Source organism: Fringilla coelebs (genome assembly GCF_963513975.1).
Source record: "Fringilla coelebs genome assembly, chromosome: 13".
Lineage (NCBI taxonomy): Eukaryota > Metazoa > Chordata > Aves > Passeriformes > Fringillidae > Fringilla > Fringilla coelebs.
The window spans coordinates 13,626,312-13,646,489 of record NC_140039.1 but is presented as its reverse complement, the minus strand read 5'-3'; the positions used below and the strand labels follow the sequence as shown (position 1 = coordinate 13,646,489).

The window sequence follows — 20,178 nt, the reverse complement described above, 5'->3', positions numbered from 1 at the left end:
GTTACTCTTCTAGATATGTTAGTCTGGCATTCTTCTCGAGCATTAATTCCAGATTTTGCCTGAAATATAATTTGGCTCAAAAGCTTTTGATTGTGTTAGGATAGTTTGTTAGATTTCAGAAAGGTCTGCTGGTATTTGTCTTTCTCTTTCCATACATCTTCAGTCTTGAATGTACTTGATTCCTCCTCAGAGAACAACTAACTCCATGGAATTGTGATGCTGCAACAAATGCTATACCTCAGGCTCTGAAAATCCAACTGAAAAATACTCATTTTCCTATGTTACAAATCAGCTTCCCATTTAAGTCCAGCAGTTTGTTTTCTTCTGTCAGTTCTTCCTTACTGCTACTGAGTAGTTTCATTACTGTAAAGAATGATTCATTAGCATGTGGTTTGCATTTGTAGGAAGCCACTCTTGTAGAGACCACATTCCTGGTGCTTGTTTGTTTTACAGCCTCAAATGCAGATGTTTTCCTTGTACAGACAAGTCAGAGGTGTCTGTCTGGGTCTGCCAGGCTGGGGGCTTAAGACAACAACCCGTCCCAGGCTGGCAGTGTCACTTCATCCATGCAGACTGTGTGTGTTGGCAGCAGCAGCAGCCCTGTGTGCCACGCTCCATCTAATCACAGGCTTCTGTGCTGGGAGGGAGGGCAATGCTGCCTGGCAGCCTTTGTTTTCAGAGGGTCACATCACATTGCTGCTAAAGTTGAGGAAGGTGACATGCCAGATCTTGCACAGCATGAGCAAATGCTTTGGTTCTCCTAGAAAAAGGGTTATTTCTATATTGAAATTGCTCTTTTGTTAGTGGGATTTCTTAGTGGCCAGCAAAGTGGGCACATCAGAATGTAGAGATGGATAAGAGTCAATTAAGCACCACATCTGCTTTGTGTGTTGGTGTTGCCCTGGTTTAATTCACTGACCCAACTGTCCAGCACTGAAAAATGCCAGTGCAGGATCAGGGCAGTATCATGTGGCAGCAATAGGTCAGTTGTGTTGTGAAACTGCACCTCTTCAGCAGGCTTGACTTAGGACAGTAATGAATATGCTGCTTCTGGGTGTGCAGAGCCTGACTGTTTTTCTAGGAGTGACCATTGCTTGTTTTTCCTTCCAGGATTGTGTTGGTGTGCTGTCTGTACTACATCACATGCTGTGATTCACCTGTAGCAGGGTTCAAGAGGGCCTGTGACATTTCAGCCAATGATTGGGACTGACAGCTTCTCTAGGAGAAAAAAAAAGCAACTTTTCCTGCAGCTAGAAGAGAAGGAGTTGTTTTCTGTGAGCCGAGTAGAGAGATGCCTTGGTGATAGCTCATCTTGGAGCGAGGGAGGCAGAGCCCTTTGGTGTCAGAGGGTGTTTGAATGCAGAAGTGCAGACACTGAACTTGCCCAGGTGCTTCCTAGCACAAATAGCAGTGAGGAGACAGACATTGTCAGCTCTCTGAATTCCCCTGGAAAAGGTCTGTTGTTTGGAGAACACCTGCTTTGTTTGAACTCTAGGACCTGAAAGGGTTGAGAAGCAGGGTGAAGGTCTATCAGCTCAGCAAATGTCTGTCCTCTTGGTGTGTAGGAGTCTTTTTGTGCAAGCAGAGAAGTCTGTTTTCTTCTGAAATAAACTAATACATAAAATGAAGGAGAACTTGTTTGCTTGTACCCTTGTAGCATGACTTTAAATGTCATGTTGCATACTCTGATGGTGCTCAGGCCAGCACGGATTGTGCTACTGTTTGCCAAGAGTCCACGTAATGCAAGCAGCTCTGCATGGAAACAGGCCTTGTCACTGGAGTTTTCTGTCTTTCTCTCCACTCCAGCCTGTAACTTCCTTCTCTGCAGTGAAGGGCTGACAAAATGTTTTTTATTTTCCCCATACCCTTTGCTGTCACAGTTTGCCTGTCACATTTGCTGTCACATTTGCAGCCTGTGCTGTTTCTCCACTTCAGTAAGGGGTATCTGTCTGCCCTGGGGTTCCTATTTTGCATTTTTGGTGAGGACCCTGATTGCAGTCTAGTGTGGCCCTCTGGAGTGGTGATGACAGTCAGGACTGGATGTGGGGCTTCCATGAGCAGTTAAGCTGCTCCAGTGCATTCTTGATTCCTTCCTCTCTGTGCTAGCATAACAAAGTACATGAGTTAGTTTTTGGTATTCCCATACTTCATTCCAGCTTTTGTATTGCAGATGTACTGGCTGTGAGCATCATGTCTAGCAATTTAATGTGAGTTGATTATCACTGGGATATTGTACGGAGATTGTACAATTTTTATATGAAAATCATACTCCGAAGCAGAGGTGTGGCTTCAAAATGTGTGAAGTTTGACCTTTTCTTTCTTTTATTTTTCACCTAGGTATCACATGCTGTTGCAAAGCTAGTATTAGTTAGTTTCCACTGGCAAATCTCAGAGATTTTGGAAAGGTAAGTGCAAATAGTTTTATCTCCTCTGTGCTTAGTGCTTTCCCCCTAGCTTTGCAGAAATGCTCAGGGTGCTCCATAGGTATTTTTGGCAAGTGTCTTTGGACCTGGAAGCAGGACACACAGTCCATTTTAGGGAGCAGAGGAAAGCTACTGATTTGTTGAGGCTGCACTGCCTGTAAGAAATTTTTAAGCAGGGAGAGGGTAATAGTGGTAAATGTCTTTCAGTTCAGGAATTATTGTTATGCTAGGAGCCCTCCAGAGAGATTTGTCTTAAATTTTGAGATAGCAGATTGAGAGTGCCGCATCTGTATTTATTTAATAGACATAAAGATAACGTATGTTCTGCTTTGAACGCAGGAGCCATAAGTCATAAAGGAGCACTGATGTAGTCTTTGTAGTACATTCACGCTGAAATTTTTGTTCCTTTTGACCTTAAGTGATGTTTTTTTCCCAAGCTGGCCAGTATTTGGAGAGCAGGGGCAGATGAAGTGAGAGAACTGAGCACTGCAGCTCCCTTGTTTGGTCAGTGTCACTGCAACTAACAAAGCCCTCCAGCTGATTTCAAAAAGAGGGTTCGGACTCAGCCTGAACGTATGCAGGAACTGCATTGGGAGGCACTGCTGGCTGCAGCCCCACCACAGAACACTGGCTCAGAACTGAGCATTGTCTGAAAATAGAGAGCATATCAGCTTGACTCATTCTGCCCAGACATTTTTGGCCCTGTAGCCAGCAAATTTATGCAGAGAATGTATGGAAAATGCATTCTGTCTATGGATGCTGTTGCCTCCTTGGTTACCCTGTATCCTGTGAAAGCTTTTCTCTGGGTTTCAAGGAGGGTGCGATTCCTGCATAGCAGCTCTGGGTGATCCTTCAGGTTAACTGATGAGACTTAAACAAGAGGAAATTTGGGGAAGGGTTTACTCCTAAAGTGATGAATTTGCAAATTGTTCTCCTGTTGATCCGGTCCTCAAACTTCTCTCTTGGTACAAAATGAAATTGTCAAAAGAAGGCTCAGTAGTACAACTAAAAAGTGCTGGTGAGGAGGGAGGACTTATAGCAAGGCCACAACAATGATGCTGCCGTTTCTGAATTGAGATATAAACATTCATCTACAAAAGAAATCACAAACAGCAAAATATGTTTAATTATATGGCTGCTGATAGACAGCTTCATATGTCCGAAGGGTGATAATCTGTCACAGAGTAATCACTTAAATAGACAATAGTCTGGAGTTAAAGTGAGACTTAACCAGGACAGCTTAATTTTACAGAGGAATAGGAGATAGTCCAGAGCCTCACTGGTGTGTGTTATTGTGGACAGTGGCTTGGGACTGCTCTAGGAGTGTGGATGGAAAATCTTAGCTTAAAAATAGTTTTTCAGGGGACAGAGATAGTTGTAGAAAAATACTCATCAAGATGTATAAGGGAAATGTTAATCCATTAACAGGAGAAGTAGTATTTCTGGTTCTGAGTAATCTCTCATAAGGTTTTGATGGGAGCTCAGCTCTCTGTATGAAGGAGCCTCACACAGGAAACCTTTCCACTTTCCTTGTTGAAACCTACCCTACTATTTGCACAGAGACAACTGTTTATTCAGGCGGGAAGGATCAATTTAATAATGCAAAATGTATTCAGAACTTGATTTGATCATTCTTCAATTGCCTTTTAGGCACAAGTCTAATCCTGCCCAGTTGCTAGTAGAAGCTCGAGTTCAGCCCACCTCATCCAAACATGTAAGTATGCAAACCATCCCGTCTGTTCCCTTGGCAGACACCTCTGACCCCCCTCCTGGGGGATTGCATTACTAATGGCATCCTCTGTCCAAAGTTAACCCTTTGCAAGCTCTGGTCTGACACTGATTCATTGCTGGGTTTACTTCTGAAATGCGAATGCATTCAAGAGGTTTCTAATATTTCAATAGCAGCTTTGCTCTTGGCTTGCAGGTAGTGTTCAAGAATTACTTTCTTCAAGAAAATTAGGATCATTTTTTGGCACAGGTGATGGCAGACAATGGAAGGAGCAGAGTACATGGGCTTGGCTGCCTTTTCCAATTCTGTAGAAAGACACTGAAAGGAAGTTCTGGCTGCACAGAGTGAGCAGAGCTTGTCTGTGTCTGGAACAGATATTTTAAATTTTTTTGTCTTTTACCTTTTTTATCTTTTTTTATCTATTTGCACTGCTCAACTCAGGGATGCTTAAGCTAAATCTCCCAGTGAATTGTGTTGCTGCTGAGTCAGTCAGTGCTGATATTTGAACCAACAATTTGTTTTTCGTAGCCAGGGCTACACAGATCTTCAAATACTTCCCCCCTCTTTAAATAGAAACTTCCTGTTGCATGCTTATGGATTTCATTCACGGTGGGTGTCTTGGTACAATGAAGAATTACCCTAGGAACACATTTCCATGTGTCAGATTATGGGTGATAAAATACTACATCTGGGAAGCATTCGGAGTTGTGGGGGTGAGGAGATCGTAAAAGTTTGATTTGGCATCTGAGCTCTCTTGTAACTAGCAGATAGTGAAAAAGTTAAGCTGACAGAAGTGTAAGCTTCATGGGCTCAAATTATCTGCTTAAAGTCCAGAAAAAAAGTCTTTCTAATTTGACACACCTGCAAATTAGTCTGTGTATTTCAAGATTTATCCAAGTCTTGTATCAGCTGTCGCTTGATTATTCCCCTTGCAATGGGCCATTCCAACCTCCTTGGCAGGCAAGGTGAAGACCACCAGCACATCATTTCAGTCAGGGTCTTGGGTTTGGACTGAACATTTTCCCAACTGGAATTTACAATAACTTTATATTTTGCTCCAAGGAGGTAGGAAGTGATATAGGAATCTTTTTTGCCCAATGTGCCAATACAATGCTTGAGGCAAACTTCTATACATACTGCAAAACTGACATTACAAATATAAACATGACAAAACTACTGAGACAAAATGTGTGCAAATAATTGATGCAGTGAAGAACAGTGTAACTCTTCAGTCCTGTTGCCATTTCATCTTCTCATGAAATACCTGTAAGAGGAGAGAGAAAAGAAAACCCAGTCCCACTTGGACTGGTTTTAAAAAGAAAGAACTCTCCATCTGGTGTTAATTTTGTGTTCTCTGCCATGGGCATCTGTGGCTACCCACGGGATCCCTGAGCTTTCCCCTTTGTACAGCAGTCTGACTCTTCATTTGCAACAAATCCTACCTGTCTGCCACAGGTTACCAGCTGCCCCCATGTAAGAGCAGGTCCTGCCTGCAGTCCACCCCCACAAGCAGCTCTAAGCAGTTGAGTTGCCTAAAGCTTCAATGAGGCAGGTAGTCCTTTAATCAGGGGATTTATTCTCTGGCTCAGCAAACAGCATGGGAGAAGACCGAGAGGTTGCAAGACCCCTCTCATGTATCAGTTGGATGCAAGCAGCCTATTGCACACTCTTGGTGAGGTTGCCCAGTGCTGGAGTGGGGGTAGAGATGGATTCTCCCCTCCACACGGCGTCTAAACCTCCTGCCCAGTGTGCTGTCCTTTGGGTCAGAGACCAAGGCTCTCTGCCATTATGCATTGTGAAGGACACTCTGGGACCCCAGGGTCCTTGTGTTTCATCCTCCAACAGCTTTATGCTGTCTTCCCCCATCACTGCAATCCTCCACACAAAATGTTTTAGTTTCCTTTGCATGCCTGCTGTAATTTTCTTGCAGCTGAGCCAGCTTAGTTGCAGAATAAGGCATTTGTTTAGTTGTTGCAGTGGGTGCTGCCTCCTCACACTCCATCTCATAAACAGCATCAGTCTTTATAAGTGAGCAGAGTTTAGGGAGAGGTTGGGGCTCTGGTTTTGCTGTATCAAGCTCCTCCCAAGGATAAAGGCAAGTGACATCATTGTCAGTAAGGTCCACCTCTTAAGTGAGTCTGGAAAGCCTCAGAGGCTGCAGGCTCCGGTAGGTGGGATGTGGAGCAGTGACCACCCCACCTTCACAGAACTTGTCCTGCCCCCACCCAAACACACTTTAGTTGTTTTGAGCTAGTCATAATTTCTCCAGTCTCCTACAAACTGTGATTTTATTTTAGGAAGAAAGATGATATGGTTAAAAGGTTAACTTAAACTTGATTTGGTAGGCAATTCATTACAGTCTGTGTGTGCTAGAGCAAGGTGCTCTGTGCTTCAGCAGTAATGCAGAATGGTTCTGGGGACAGATGCTCCTAGTGAGTGTCTGTAGAGGGACTGACCCTGTAGTGGTGAGCTCAGGGGGGCAGTTGCGAGGGTTTGAGGAGGCACATGAGCTTTTCAGGCTGAGCAGCTGATCCAGGCAATCAGTGCAATTACAGACTCAGTGAATCTTGTTCTGGTCTGTAAGTGAGGCCACTTAGAACAATTTTGCATTGCTTCCTCTTTGATGTGGCCATGCCATGAATCAAGCTCTGTCAGTCATGGTGCTGCTGCTCCACATCTCCAGCATGCAGAGGTCAGCCTGGAAACTGATGGCAGGCTGACACCAGCTTCTCCATGAGTAGCAAAGTGATTATATGACTTCTCTGTGGAACAGAGGAAAAACAGAAAGGAAAAACTGGAACATAAACTGCAGCTGACAGCTTTGTAGAGCCTTGGTTTTGATGATGCTGGGCTAGACCTAGTTCTGCAGGTCCCAGGGGTGAGTGGAGATGTGTTGAAGGCTGGATCTGTTGTCTAGGGACCAGCTCTGCACTACATAGGGGGAAACCAGACTACTTTCAGTGGTTTGGTGAAGCAATAGCAGTTCTGCCTGATTTGAAACAAACCCTCTTAATCCTTTTCAGCTGAAGGGACAATACCTGTTTTGCCAAATGTAGCATAGGCAGAAGATAAGAGAAGGGAGGTGATAGTTTGTGAATTCCCTTTCCTCTCTGTATAAACACTCCACAATTATGTCTTCCATTACCCTAAATTACTGTCTGGTAAAAGGGCATTGCAAACTCTGTTTGCAGTGACAGCTGCTCTCCAGAGCCTGTGGGGATAGTCAGGCCCAGCTAACCAAGAATATCAGTAAATCCAGGGAAGGACTAGCACAATGACATATTTCAAACAAGGACCAGAGTAAGAACCTGAAAAGTAAAGGGGAGTTCTGGGCAGCACTAGACAAGAGACAGAAACTCTTCAGTGACTGTCAGCTGGTGCTCTGTGAGATTAGAGGTTCTTGAGAAGGACTGACTGTTTGGGGCAGTGCGGCACCTTAGCTCACCAGCTGCTCATGAACCTGTTCTGGCCTGAACCTCTGTGGAGACCATTGTCACAGCGAGGGTGATGCAGGTGTGTGTGGATGAGCTGAAAATGCTCTGGGAGGTCTGGGATGCTCTGACTGCACTGCTGATTTGTCTCTCCCCAGGCAATGGTACATTCCTCCCACCACTGCGCCGTGTGCATGCAGTTTGTCCGGAAGGAGAACTTGCTCTCCCTGGCTTGTCAGCACCAGTTCTGTCGCAGCTGCTGGGAGCAGCACTGTACAGTGCTCGTCAAGGACGGCGTTGGAGTCGGTGAGTTCGGGCTGGATGCAGTGCTGGGTCTGTATCTACCCCACTGGCCATTCTGATGAGTCAAGAGTATGACTGTAACAAGTTAAAAACTGCAAATCTGTTGAATAGAATTTGCATCTGTGATGATGTACTGTTGCAATGCCCCTGGAGTGCTTGTGGATGCAAACATCTGTTCCCTTTGTGTTGGGGAGAAGCCAGTAGTTGCCAGGGTTGCTTTGGGCTTTTCCAAGCCTGTCTTTCATGTTGGCATGGTAGTAACATGTAATTTTCTTATTTAAGTAGCTGACCTTGTGAATACTGGTTAAAGCACTCACTGCTCCTGGATGCACATGTGCCCTGTCATCTTTTGGTGAAGACAGTTGGGTTTCAGCTTTTCAGCAGCCCTGATTTGTTTCACAGTTGTATCCCTCTTGCCACAACAACAGATGGCACTGAGGAAACTGTGCTGAGTACTCTCTGTGCATTCACCCCTTAGTATAAGCTGCACTGTTCTAAGATGCTTTTTCTTCTCAGGGGTGTCCTGCATGGCTCAGGACTGTCTACTCCGGACACCAGAAGACTTTGTGTTTCCATTGCTGCCTAGTGAAGAGCTGAAAGACAAATACAGGCGCTACCTCTTCAGGGACTATGTGGAGGTAGTAGATTTTTTCAGTTTTAAAATACCCTGGGTCAAATCACCAATGACTTGCAGAAATTTTGTTTGAAGTGTCTTGCATTTTTGATTAGAACTGCAGTAGCTGCAGCAAAATTGTCCTCAATAGGCATGATGTGGCTGCTTCTGTAGGACAGCCTTACTGACAAAATGCTCTAGCAGGTTGCCAAAGTAAATTCTGCTGTAAGGTCATCCACTAACTCCTTGGCTGGGGCTTCAGAATTCTCAGAGTGTTGCAGCTGAGAATTTCAAAACTTCAATCTGATTATTCTAGTCCTTCTTGTTCTTACATAAATATTTTTAGGTTCAGAAAAATAGGTCCCTCAGCTTAGGGTAGTCCAGCTGAATTGGCTTCCTCAATTACATTTTATGTGAGCTTTCTTGAAATTAAAGCAGCAGTTGTTAAGGTTAAATATGCAGGAATATCTGATAACTGGGAACAGACAAGGAACACTAAAAAAGCAGCAAAACAATATGAAAGCAAACTCTTCTCAATAAGAAACCCTTTGGGAAGAAATGGCCACCACAGGAGAGCAGCTGAATAGCTTCTGGGAGATAAGGAGAAGATGGGGAAGGAACTCAAATGGAGTAAAATGGTTTGTTTAGTGTCATTGTGGGGTTTTGTTTGTTGTGCTGACTTAGTTTGTAACTGTCCATTTGAATTCCCTGTTCTAGAGAAGCTGTAAGTAACTGACAAACCTCTTCCATACTAGGAAATGCAGGTTCTGCTCGGATAGCCACGACCTGGTGACACTTTCCACTCTTTTTTAATACAAAATAACTGCTTTGTATATTTTTGAGGATAGGAATGGTTAAAGTTGAACAGGTAATGGTCTCCTGCGCCCACTGCTGATCTTACTCCCCTGTTGTGTCCACAGAGCCATTACCAGCTGCAGCTGTGTCCTGGTGCAGACTGCCCTATGGTCATACAGGTACAAGAGCCAAAAGCCCGGCGAGTGCAGTGCAATCGTTGCAATGAGGTCTTCTGGTAAGAAACAGAGAAGGTTACAGATCACAGGGAAAGTGTGTGCTGTCCTCAGAGCCAATCCTTTTGCTTGCCAACAGTTTTGGTGTGTAGAAGTATCTGAAATGCTTTGCTAGAGTTGTTTGTAACTTGAGTTAGCCTGAGTAATTGGACACTTGTGATCTGACTTCTGCAGGTGGTCAGACGTCCCCTTGCTTCCTAAACTCCTGGGAACTTGGGTGTTCTGACAACCAGGGAGCACAGCTTGAGTAATCAAGGGGTTACAAATCTACTATTCTCACATTTTGGCTAGGTTAAAAATTTTCCTACGGAGACAGTGATTGATATAGATTCTGGTAGTAAACATGGAGTCCTTCTTGCTATCTGCTGGTATTAAGTTTTTAAGTATATTAAAAACATTTGACTCCCAATTTAGAGACCCAGCTTTCTAGTATCTCCATGCAAATGGCCCAGGGTATAAGCAGGTGTTGTCAAGTCATGCTAATACAGGTGTGTGATATCTGTCTCTGGAATCAGGCTACTTGTAAGTGACTGGTCCACCCCAGAACTCTGCAGTCATGTTAGAGGAGACATAGGTGGGCTCAAGGAAGGGACAAGTCAGCCCTCAGACACATGATTTGTCAGGCCTGGGTTCACTTCCATCCTCACTCTGCCTTTTACACAAGAAGAAGGGGGAATTGGACTTTAGTTTTGGTCTTCACACTCTACTAATACACAAGAGCATTTCCATCCCTTACTGGGCCCCCAGATTTTGGTCAGGAAAAGCTCAATCCTTGAGTCATTTCTGTAGAAATTGATATGTTTTTTTTCCTTTTTTTCTACCCTTTTTTAAGCTTTAAGTGTCGGCAGATGTACCACGCACCCACAGACTGCGCTACCATTCGGAAATGGCTCACCAAGTGTGCAGATGACTCTGAAACAGCCAACTACATCAGTGCTCACACTAAAGATGTAAGGACAGGCACCTGCATGTTATTTCTTGTCCTCTAGCCCTTCTTGGGAACCAGGATAGAATTCTATACACACATAGCATTGTGTTCTTCTTTTTTGCAGACTGCAAATCCTTACAGCTCCCTAGGGACTGTCAAGAAGCTTCTGTCAGAAGCTACTGTCATATGTGAGCTAATTACATCCCTATGGCAGTGGTATAGCTCAACTGAATGCCTTGGGAAAGCTTTGTGTGGGAGGCTCAGCTGCCCTCCTGCAGTAAGGACCTGGTGCTCCTTATTCCAGACCTGGTGTGAATGTCTTTGACTGCCAAGTTTGTTGTCCTCCTACAGGCTGGGAGGAACTGTGGATGCTTTGAAACAATCAGTGGAGATGTATTTAAAATGGAAGGAGAGGCTGTCATAAGTGCAAAGTCAGTACCAAATAAGGCACCAGTGGTGTTTAAGCCTGCAAAACTTTGTGCAGTACTGTGAGCTGGAGGGCGAGGGAAAAAGTCTTGATTTGGCAAGGACTGCAAAACGGAGTAGTTGAAATCCATAAATTAGACACTGGAGTACTTCTAGTAGGTTTAGACCCAAGACAAAGAAATAGTATTACATATTGTGCATGCTAGCCTATGTACTATAGAATTGTTGTACAAATATACTGTCTTTATCCTCTAAATTAGCCATCTGAGATTGGAACTTTTAATGTTGTTCGGGCATTTTGTGGCCTGACTTCAAAACAGTTCTTGCCTACATTTGTGTTACCATGGCCAGTGGCAATTGTGACAGTGCTGATTAGCTGCAAGCTTCAGTTATGTTAGGAAAGGGGGTGCTTAGATGGGCCAGAGATTTCAAGCTCCCTTCCCTCTCTGGAGAAGGTGTCAGCACGTGATGGTATTGTTTCTGCTACGCTTACTTGTAGAAATTTTATTTTATTAAGCACTGTCCTGGCATACATTTTGCCTGACATGAAAATGTATACAAAGTAGCAAAAGTCACTTCCTCCTTTTTACCTATGCAGCCCAAAAAATGTTTCTGGACACCCCAGGGTATCTGTGGAGTGGGAGTATGTGCAGCTTTCCTGTGGTTAGGCAGATTATCTGCAGGTAGCTGACATGTCATTTGTTAGTGGCTGCTGAAGGCAGAATATAGTGACAATTATCTGTAGTCAAAGTAGCTGTGATACACTGTCATACATGAACTAATTGTGTCCCTGTGCCTGAGTAACTGCAGAGGGGTAACTCAGCAAGACCTTCAGTTTTACATGGAGTAACAACAGTAGATTTGTTTTCCTGAGCAAACAATCCAGTGCTGCAGAGCAACTTCCTGACTTTGCCTTTCTGCCATCTTTTAAGTGGAGCTGTCAGGAGCTGGTGGGAAGCAGGGTGTAAATGCTAATATTCTCATATGAGAATATTTCTCATACATGAATGCATATTTTTAAGAAAAAAAGGCAGAGAGGAATAATCACACAAGTGCTGTCATTCTTCAGAAGGCTGCTAGAGTTGGATCTAACAATTGTGTCTGTTTCCTCAGTGTCCCAAGTGCAATATCTGTATTGAAAAGAACGGAGGCTGCAATCACATGGTGAGTAATTCCCTGAACATGTCAAACCTCCCTTGTTCTAAGTGGAATTTTTTCCCCACACTTTCTGCTAACCAAATGCCTCTTGTCTCTTCTTTTTCAGCAATGTTCCAAATGCAAGCATGGTAAGTTGGGTTTGGAAGCTGTTTTCTCTGCAATGTTTGCAGTGATGGTGATCCCTTCTCTCTTTTTTTGTGACATTAAGACAAATTGTGAAAACAGGCTGAAATGTTTTCTCCCTAGTAAAAGCTGAACAGGATATTAATTACAGATTTATGTGTGATAGCTTTTTTTTTCCCCAATGACTGTGATCTCAGCTGAGTTCTGCTGTGCTGGTTTGGCTTTTGCCCCTGACATGTCTATTGGATAGAGAAGTCTCCAGAATATTAACAGTGGAATCCATCTCACAGGAGAGCTTTCCATATAATTGTATTTGTAATCAGCTGAAAATATTGTCACAGGTAGCCATTTACTCAGATCAGCTTAAGTCCTTCTGCTTAGTGATGGAAATAATGAGCTTCAACTCAGATGAAACTGCAGGAGCTGTGAATTGTTATATGGAACAGCAAATGTTGAACTTCTCAGTCCACTCCTGTGCAATTAGCAGCCTGAGTGTCTTTGGCCCATTGTGTGGCCCTGTTCTTGCACTTACCTTTTCATGGCAGAATTAATTTCTGTTGCCTTGGAGTGAGATAGTTGTATTCAGCCCTGAGTTAAGTGTACCACTAGAAACTATTGTAATATCAGAATTTTATTGGGAAGGTGATTAGAGATGACTGTCCTCTCATTTCCTTTGCTTTGGGGTTCTCAGCAGCACTGGATGTGCTTTGATGGAGCTCTGTGACAAGGGGGAGCAGGCAAGTGCCAAGATACCATGGTGACTTAGCACTCGAGAAGGCTGATGAACTTGGGAATTACAGTTTTCAGTCTCATTATCATAAGTTACACAGAAGGGATTCTTATTGTAGCAACTTAGTCTCCATCTTTTTTCCTTCTCAGCAGAACACTCACAGCCTCACTCTGAAATCAGAAAATTGCCATGTTTTGCTATTTTTATTATTGCTGTCTTTACTCTGCCTTCTTCCTATTTCAGCTGCTTCTAACTCCAAGTGTCATAAGCCACTGACATCTGACGTTACCTGGGTTGTTCCCTCCTGGAGAGAACTGAGGGCAGGCTTTCTTTTGCATTACTTAGTTCACTTTTGGATCCAGTTGTTCTATTCAGACCGAGGTTTGCATGGGGCAGTGTGCCCATGGTGGGGAGGGTGCAACTCACAAAGAGACTGGCAGCCTCTTCTCTAACCCAGAGTGACAGTCTGTGCAGGGTGCAAGTGCAGTTCTGTCCAGTGGTTTTGGTGTACAGAATGCAGAACTTCAAGATTTACTTCCCACATTCAATGAGAGGCTGTGCAATTAAAATCTTCAGGACAGGCTGGTATTTTTGGCTCACTGAGTTCTGTTTTGCAAGATGATACAAAACGTGTGTGTTTCTTGGCTTAGCAGAAATATCTGAACACAGATGGGCTCTGTCTCCTGAAGCTTTTCTTTCTCAGAGATTTTTTTTCTGTGCATCACAGTGGGTTTTTTTGCTGTTTTCTGCAGACTTCTGCTGGATGTGTCTGGGAGACTGGAAGACTCACGGCAGCGAGTACTACGAATGCAGTCGGTACAAAGAGAATCCTGATATTGTAAACCAGAGTCAGCAAGCACAGGCCAGGGAGGCCCTTAAGAAGTACTTGTTCTATTTTGAGAGGGTAGGAGACATCTCCTTGGCCAGAGCTGCTGTAGCCTTTTAATGCTCCCTGCCTGGTGCAAAGGTCATTGCCAGCAATCTCCGTGCAAGAAGCTGCCCAAAGAGAATCTGTGCAGAATTTTCAGGCCCTGTTGTTTTTCACTCAAAATCCTGCCCTGAAAGTCCCATCCAAACCAGTGATGTCATACCCAAAGCAATTTGTATTCACTCCTATATTCCCTTGTGCTAGAGAAAATCAGTATTATCTGTGTGCCACTGTACTATGTACCTGCAGGCTGAGTGCTGCTGCAGTAGATAGATATTGCTCCAGTCATTTCCTTTCAGGACTGGGGAACTTCTGTTCCTTGCAGTACGTCTTTATACAGATAAAAACTAAATAAATTTTACTATGTTCAAAGCTCCATTGGCTGTAGCAAAGTTTTTACTAAAATTTCACGAAACCACATTTTTAAAAGTTGCTGTCAGAGCATGTCTGTCCACACAGCAGGCTCCATGCACCTGGCCATGCAGAGCAACTCTACAGCAGTGTCTCTAGAAGAGAAAATGTGGTAGATGTTAAATACTGCTGCGTTTCAGTATCCCCATTCAAATGAGTTTATTCTTCACAGCATGAGCCAAGTCCTGTCATAAAATAAATGCCTTCATTCCTGGCTCTCCAGACCAACAGGCTTTGGGAAATAGCCATGTTTACAATGTGCACATGAATACTGGAGTTCACTGAGCCCATGTCAAATGTTAATTTAATCTCTTGACCTTCCTATAGAAATCCTTTAAGTCAAGGAATCACCATGACTTTCCCCCTTGTTAGACACGAGGTCGCTGTGTGACCAGAGGGCATTCCCACTCGGAGGAGCTGGGTTTGCTCCCTGTTCTTTCTGCTGTCAGTCTGTTGTCCACAGCCTCTGCCACTTGCTACTGGAGGTGCTGCCTTGCCATTCTTTCCCACAGCATGTCTTGCCTTGCTGGACTCCTGCCCCACTCCAATTTCTGCTTGCTAAAGCTTGTGCTTTTACAGCAGTAGTACTCTGTTCTCATGCTGTTTTTTCCTTTCCCTGTCTCCCCACCTCTTGCAGTGGGAGAATCACAATAAAAGCCTACAGCTGGAGGCACAGACATACCAACGAATCCAGGAGAAAATCCAAGAAAGAGTTATGAACAACTTGGGAACATGGATAGATTGGCAATATCTACAGAATGCTGCAAAACTACTTGCAAAGGTGAGTAATTGTCTCTTGTTTGGCACAGTGAAGAGAATACATGCCAGAATGCTAAATTCATAACACCAAGTAAGGAAGGAAATTTAAGAGTTGTGGTTATGTGGGACAGTACTTCTGGTGTAGGACATGAACAAACCAAAAACCATTTAGAAGTGACCTCTGTGAAGTCATACTCCACAATACACAGACCTGCACAGGTTCTTCCAAGGAAGGTGTAGGAAATTCTACCAGGAAGTCTCCAGTTGTCAGGAGGTAGCTTCTTAGCCTGTAGTGGTTGCATAAATACAACTGTGCTGACTTCCAAGACTGAGACTCCTGTCTTTTTCTCTCTCTCTCCCTCCCACTCGTGGACAGTGTCGTTACACCTTGCAGTACACATATCCATATGCCTACTACATGGAGTCTGGTCCCAGAAAGAAGCTGGTAAGATGTTCTGCTCTTTTTTTGCTGATAACCTTTTTGGGGTATATCTGGCAACATGCTGGGCTGAATTCCAGAGCTGGGCAGTATCTGAAATATTAGTCCTGAGTTTGAGGTTAGGACAGGATAAATTGGTGGGTTTGCACCTTTCTTCTTCACTTCAAGTTGACCAGCAGCTCTGTCCTCTTATACATTATTTTCCCAGGGGACTTCACTGCACTTTCAGTAACAAGTCATTTATCCAGAATGTTTTGAGGCTGGAAGTGTGCATTTATTTCTTGGTAAGATTTCTCACAATGCTGTGCGCCATATTTCCTGTGAAGAGCTGCTGGAGGAGAGCTTTTCCTTGGATCAGGGTGTAGCTATGCTTTTTATTCCTGCTGTAAGTTCCTTGCTGGCTTGGTGAATCTCATGGGCTGAAAAAGTACAAAAACAACCTTGAATTCAGGGAAGAGTTTTTTCTTTGACTCAGCCGTTCTGTAAAACCTGTTATAGAATCTTTCTTCGTGGCATCATGTGTTCTCTAAGGCTGTGGACAGACGTTCTCTTCTGGATCTGACTGTGCCTGTGGAACAAGTTGCTGCTCCCAGCAGTGGTTAACAGTCCCTTCACTCTGCCTGCAGAGCCACTTATGAGAGCATCTTGTGACCTGTTTATGGCAAAATAAACTGAGTTAGGAGATATTTGTCACGTGCAGTGTTTTTAGGCTGACTGGGTTAATTTTGAGTGATGCAGGTTGGGGAGTGCTTACACAGGAAATGCCCAGAAGGAGTGATCCCATCTAGGTGAAGGTGGATAAGGATGAGACACAAACCTGCTCTGCCAGCACTGCTGTCAGCAGGACGTATTTGTCTGCTCCTCAAGTGTAATAAAAGTGCTCCACTAAACTAGTTTCTTGTTAATATCTCTTATTTTGCTCTTTGCAGTTTGAATACCAGCAGGCCCAGCTGGAAGCTGAAATTGAAAATCTCTCATGGAAGGTGGAGCGAGCAGACAGCTATGACAGAGGGGTGAGTGCTCTGCTTGCTTGAGCTTGTTGGCCAGATTTTGTTTGTTGGGCTTAACACTTCTGCAGGAGTACTAAGGCTGTCAAGTGAGATTTCTGAGAAGCTAGATCCAGAAACCACCTTTAGCCAGCAGATGATGTAGAAGCAGAGTGCTCACTGCCTTGTGGGAGAGCAGGGAGGACTGCAGGGATTCCTGCAAAATGAAACAAGTCCCACAGAGCTCTGGGGGAGACTGCATGCAGCCTTCTGGTGAAAAGCCAGTTTCTTAAGTGTGTAGCATTTTAGACAGAGCAGGTGCTGGGTAACTGCAGAGGGAGCCCGCATAAAAAGAAAGAGGATCTGGGATCTTGTAATCCAGAGTGTGCATGAAGTGTGTGATGATTGGTGCTTCTCAAGCTGGAGTTCAGTGTCCCCTAAGGAAAATGAGGTCTTCTCCAGGGATTTTATGCTAACAGTTTGTACCTTCTCTTTCACCAGGACTTAGAGAATCAGATGCACATAGCAGAGCAGAGACGGAGGACCCTGCTGAAAGACTTCCATGACACATAAGAGAGGAGGAAGTGACAGTGCAGGGGTGAGAGCAGCAGTGAAGTGATGGTAGCTTCACTGGGATAAGCAGGCACTGCCTCTGGGAGAACACGGCCAAGGACAAAGCCACCCCTCCCCTTGCAAGTCAGACACATGCAAACACCACCTCTTAGTCCAGTTTGTTCTCTTATCTTTCTGTTTCTGTTTCTGCCAGGCTAGAGGCCAGAGCTCAGATTGGCATATTTCCTGGGCCATTTCCCTCCTGCCCTTGATGGTTTCAGAAGGGGAGGGAGTTTTTTTCTGAATGGCTGTTAATAGTGTTAGATCATTACAGTTTATGTAATTTTCAACGGTTGTACAATTATACAGACAAACCTTAGAATAACACAAAACCCTTTTTAAAAATAAATTGGCAGTGGAGTGTTTTTCCTTAATCTGCTTGTAAATTTAATGGGCTTTTCCCCCTCTCCTTCTCCCTTCCTCTGACCCAAAAATCCTCCTAGTCATTGAAGGAGGTTAAAAAATATCACAGCTAGATTTTCCAATGCTCCTTTAACCAGGGCGTTGCAGCATTGGCATTGCATGAGGAGAGTGGCTGGTGTTAAGGGTGGCTGCTGCTGTGTCTGGCCTGACAGTACCAGCAGTGGCTGTGATTCAGTATGATCACATGTGACATCTCTTTTTCTTGTAAATCAGCTGTGCAAAATCCAGCTACACAAACAAAAGCAAACAGAGGAATTGTAGGGGACAGATCGGGTTAACACTGGGGGATATGCTTGAGTTTGAGAGAAATTGAGAGAAATCAGTTTCTGCATTTGATGAATTTAGGTCTTCCATGTAGATTTTTGCTTTACTTGTTTTTGTGGGGAGGATGTTGTATTGCCAAAGTGAGTGATGAGGGAGTAGTAGCATACAGTTGTTAATCAAGGCTTGGGGGTTTTGCAGAGTGAAAGAATCCATGTTATAACTGTGCCATGCAGCCTGATAAAGATTATTTGTGCCTGCTGGGTAGCATGGCTGAGAAAAATTGATCTCGTTCATCAAAGTGAGATTAAACACCACTACATTATGAGGAGGAAAGATTATGTACAACACACTCCCTGGCACGTGTTGGCAATGTGGACGGGCACTTGAATACAGGTGCACTGCTTGTGCAGAGCCTGCACCAAGCCAGGCAGAAAATTACCTAGCAAAATTAATTTATTTGTATATTAGTATTGATGCTGGTGGGAACTTATCAGAAAATTGATTGTTAGGAGCATGTGGAGCTTTTTTATTAACATTCTCTTTTCTAATGTAAAATATACACTAAAATAAAAATATGAAAAACCTAGTTCATCTTAGTAGGGGTTAACATGAAAAAGGTTACTTAAATGCTGACTCTTGCCTGTTTGCTACAGAAAGCAGGCCATATATTAGGATTTCACAGATATCTGTGTCACTTGCACCAGGAGCTTGTTTGCAGCCAGTAAGGTGCAGCTGGAGTCTGATCTGAGGAAATTTTCACCTCTGTGGGGAACTCATGGGATTCTCTTCTATGCTGTATTTGGAAGTGTTGCCTTTGATGCATCCCTGTATTGTTCTTATGCAATGTCACTTGATAAAGATTAAACTGGAGGGGGGAAAAGTGCTAAATTCCTGCGTGTCAGAATAAGCTAACTCTGCTGTTGGAGCCTCTTTCATGTACCTGAGACACGTGACCCAGGTATTTGCAGCAGGTGTAATTGGGCTCATAGATTTTATCAAGACTGATGCATTAGTTTAAACAAGGAGTATCTGTCATAGGAGCTAATCCTGTGGCCATGCTTGTTGTATACAGCAGAAAATTTCAAACTGAGAGGCCTTTTCCTTCCTCCCTCCCATCCCTGGTGTGGGATCTATCCTCAGGGAACAAGGGGATACACTGCGAGGAGCTGCTGGCCATGGAGTGACTGTTTCAGCAGAAGCAGCTGAGTGTAGGGCAGGCTTGTGGGGGGATGGCTGGAGTCAGGGAGCAGGGCAGGGAAGGGGGCTGTGGTTTCTGGGAGCAGCATTGCTTGCTGTGCAAGAGATCTCCATAGCCATGGCTCCTTATGTTCCTGCTCTGTCCTGCTCTGGCTCCCCTCGAGGCTGGAGCTGTAGGCATAGAGCTGGCCTTGCTCCAGCCACTGTCTCTTGATTTCATTCCTTACTCTGCACCCAGCAGCAGCCTCTCTGTGCCCTCCTCATGATATATCCTAGAGGTCAGTCTCTCTTCCTGTCCCCTTCCCAAATGATTGTCTTGGCATGCTGCTTCCACGGGAGGGGATAGTGGAGGGAGGAAAGTTTGCTGAGACCCAGCAGTTTGCAGTGAATACAACCAATGTTTAAACTATTCTTTAAAAATGTAATGTGCAAAGTGCTGATTAGGATAAGAGCTGGTGTTCTTGTTGTCTAAACACAACTATTTTAACACCTAATCCCTTTGCAGAACAGGTATGTGGAGTTTCCTAATCCCAAAGAATTTTCACTTCTGTTACATAATTGTCCAGCTTTGAGCTAAATGAGAGTGAGGTTTTGTCTCTCCTTCCCTCTTTCCTTCCCTCCCTCCCTCTTCTATGCCCCCACAAAATATTTTGCTATGAATTCTTGTTTGTAGACAAGCCAGACCATATAGCTGTGGCGAGGCTTACTGAACAGGCTGCTGAGATGCTTGGCTGAGGAACAGTAATAAAGATTGCACAGTGCACCCACTAATTCTTTCAAATTTTCTGAAACTAGAGCTTTGTCAACAGTTCCATTTATTTTTAAACAAACCATCCTTTCTGAAAATGGTGAAAGCCCTGGGTTGCACCCACAAATCCTATTGCCATACTCTGGGAAAACAACAGGAATTGCTTTTGCAGCCCAGGCAGGAGGACCACTTTTGTATTGGTGTTGTACAGAAACTCATGGACTTCAAGACAAAGTGTGCAGGGCACAGGGGCTGCTGGCTCTGTGTGTAAGGTGAATGACACTGCTCAGGAGGCAGGTGACAGGAAGGAAATGGGGCTTTTCAACACCAGAAGAAAAGGCCATTTTTTACCACTGTAATAAATACGTGGCCCTCTTTGAGTTAACAAGGTTATATGGATGTAGGTAATAAAAAGTGGCTCAGGAGTCATTAATTCTGAGGTACAAGTTTCCCTTTGATGCGTTAACTGCTACAGACGTGGAATGTTTGCTCTCTTTTTTCTTTTTTGCACTTGTTTCC

At 44.1% G+C, this 20,178-nt stretch overlaps 1 protein-coding gene across 4 annotated transcripts in view; it reads left to right on the top strand.

The window, feature by feature from the left end:
* ARIH2 (ariadne RBR E3 ubiquitin protein ligase 2) overlaps positions 1-20,178 on the top strand; it is a 35,388-nt gene that overhangs the window by 14,827 nt on the left and 383 nt on the right. For 3 of the 4 annotated variants that reach the window (XM_084214727.1, XM_084214729.1, XM_084214730.1), the window contains 13 exons: positions 2,338-2,405; positions 4,074-4,137; positions 7,742-7,889; positions 8,403-8,524; positions 9,420-9,529; positions 10,360-10,477; positions 11,995-12,045; positions 12,146-12,167; positions 13,645-13,796; positions 14,869-15,012; positions 15,367-15,435; positions 16,359-16,442; positions 16,917-20,171. In XM_084214727.1, the coding sequence (XP_084070853.1) occupies positions 2,338-2,405; positions 4,074-4,137; positions 7,742-7,889; positions 8,403-8,524; positions 9,420-9,529; positions 10,360-10,477; positions 11,995-12,045; positions 12,146-12,167; positions 13,645-13,796; positions 14,869-15,012; positions 15,367-15,435; positions 16,359-16,442; positions 16,917-16,988 (1,224 nt within the window). In that variant the 3' untranslated portion in view covers positions 16,989-20,171. Of the gene's footprint in view, positions 1-2,337; positions 2,406-4,073; positions 4,138-7,741; positions 7,890-8,402; positions 8,525-9,419; positions 9,530-10,359; positions 10,478-11,994; positions 12,046-12,145; positions 12,168-13,644; positions 13,797-14,868; positions 15,013-15,366; positions 15,436-16,358; positions 16,443-16,916; positions 20,172-20,178 lie in introns of those variants that run through there. The other variant, XM_084214728.1, reaches the window with a different exon arrangement.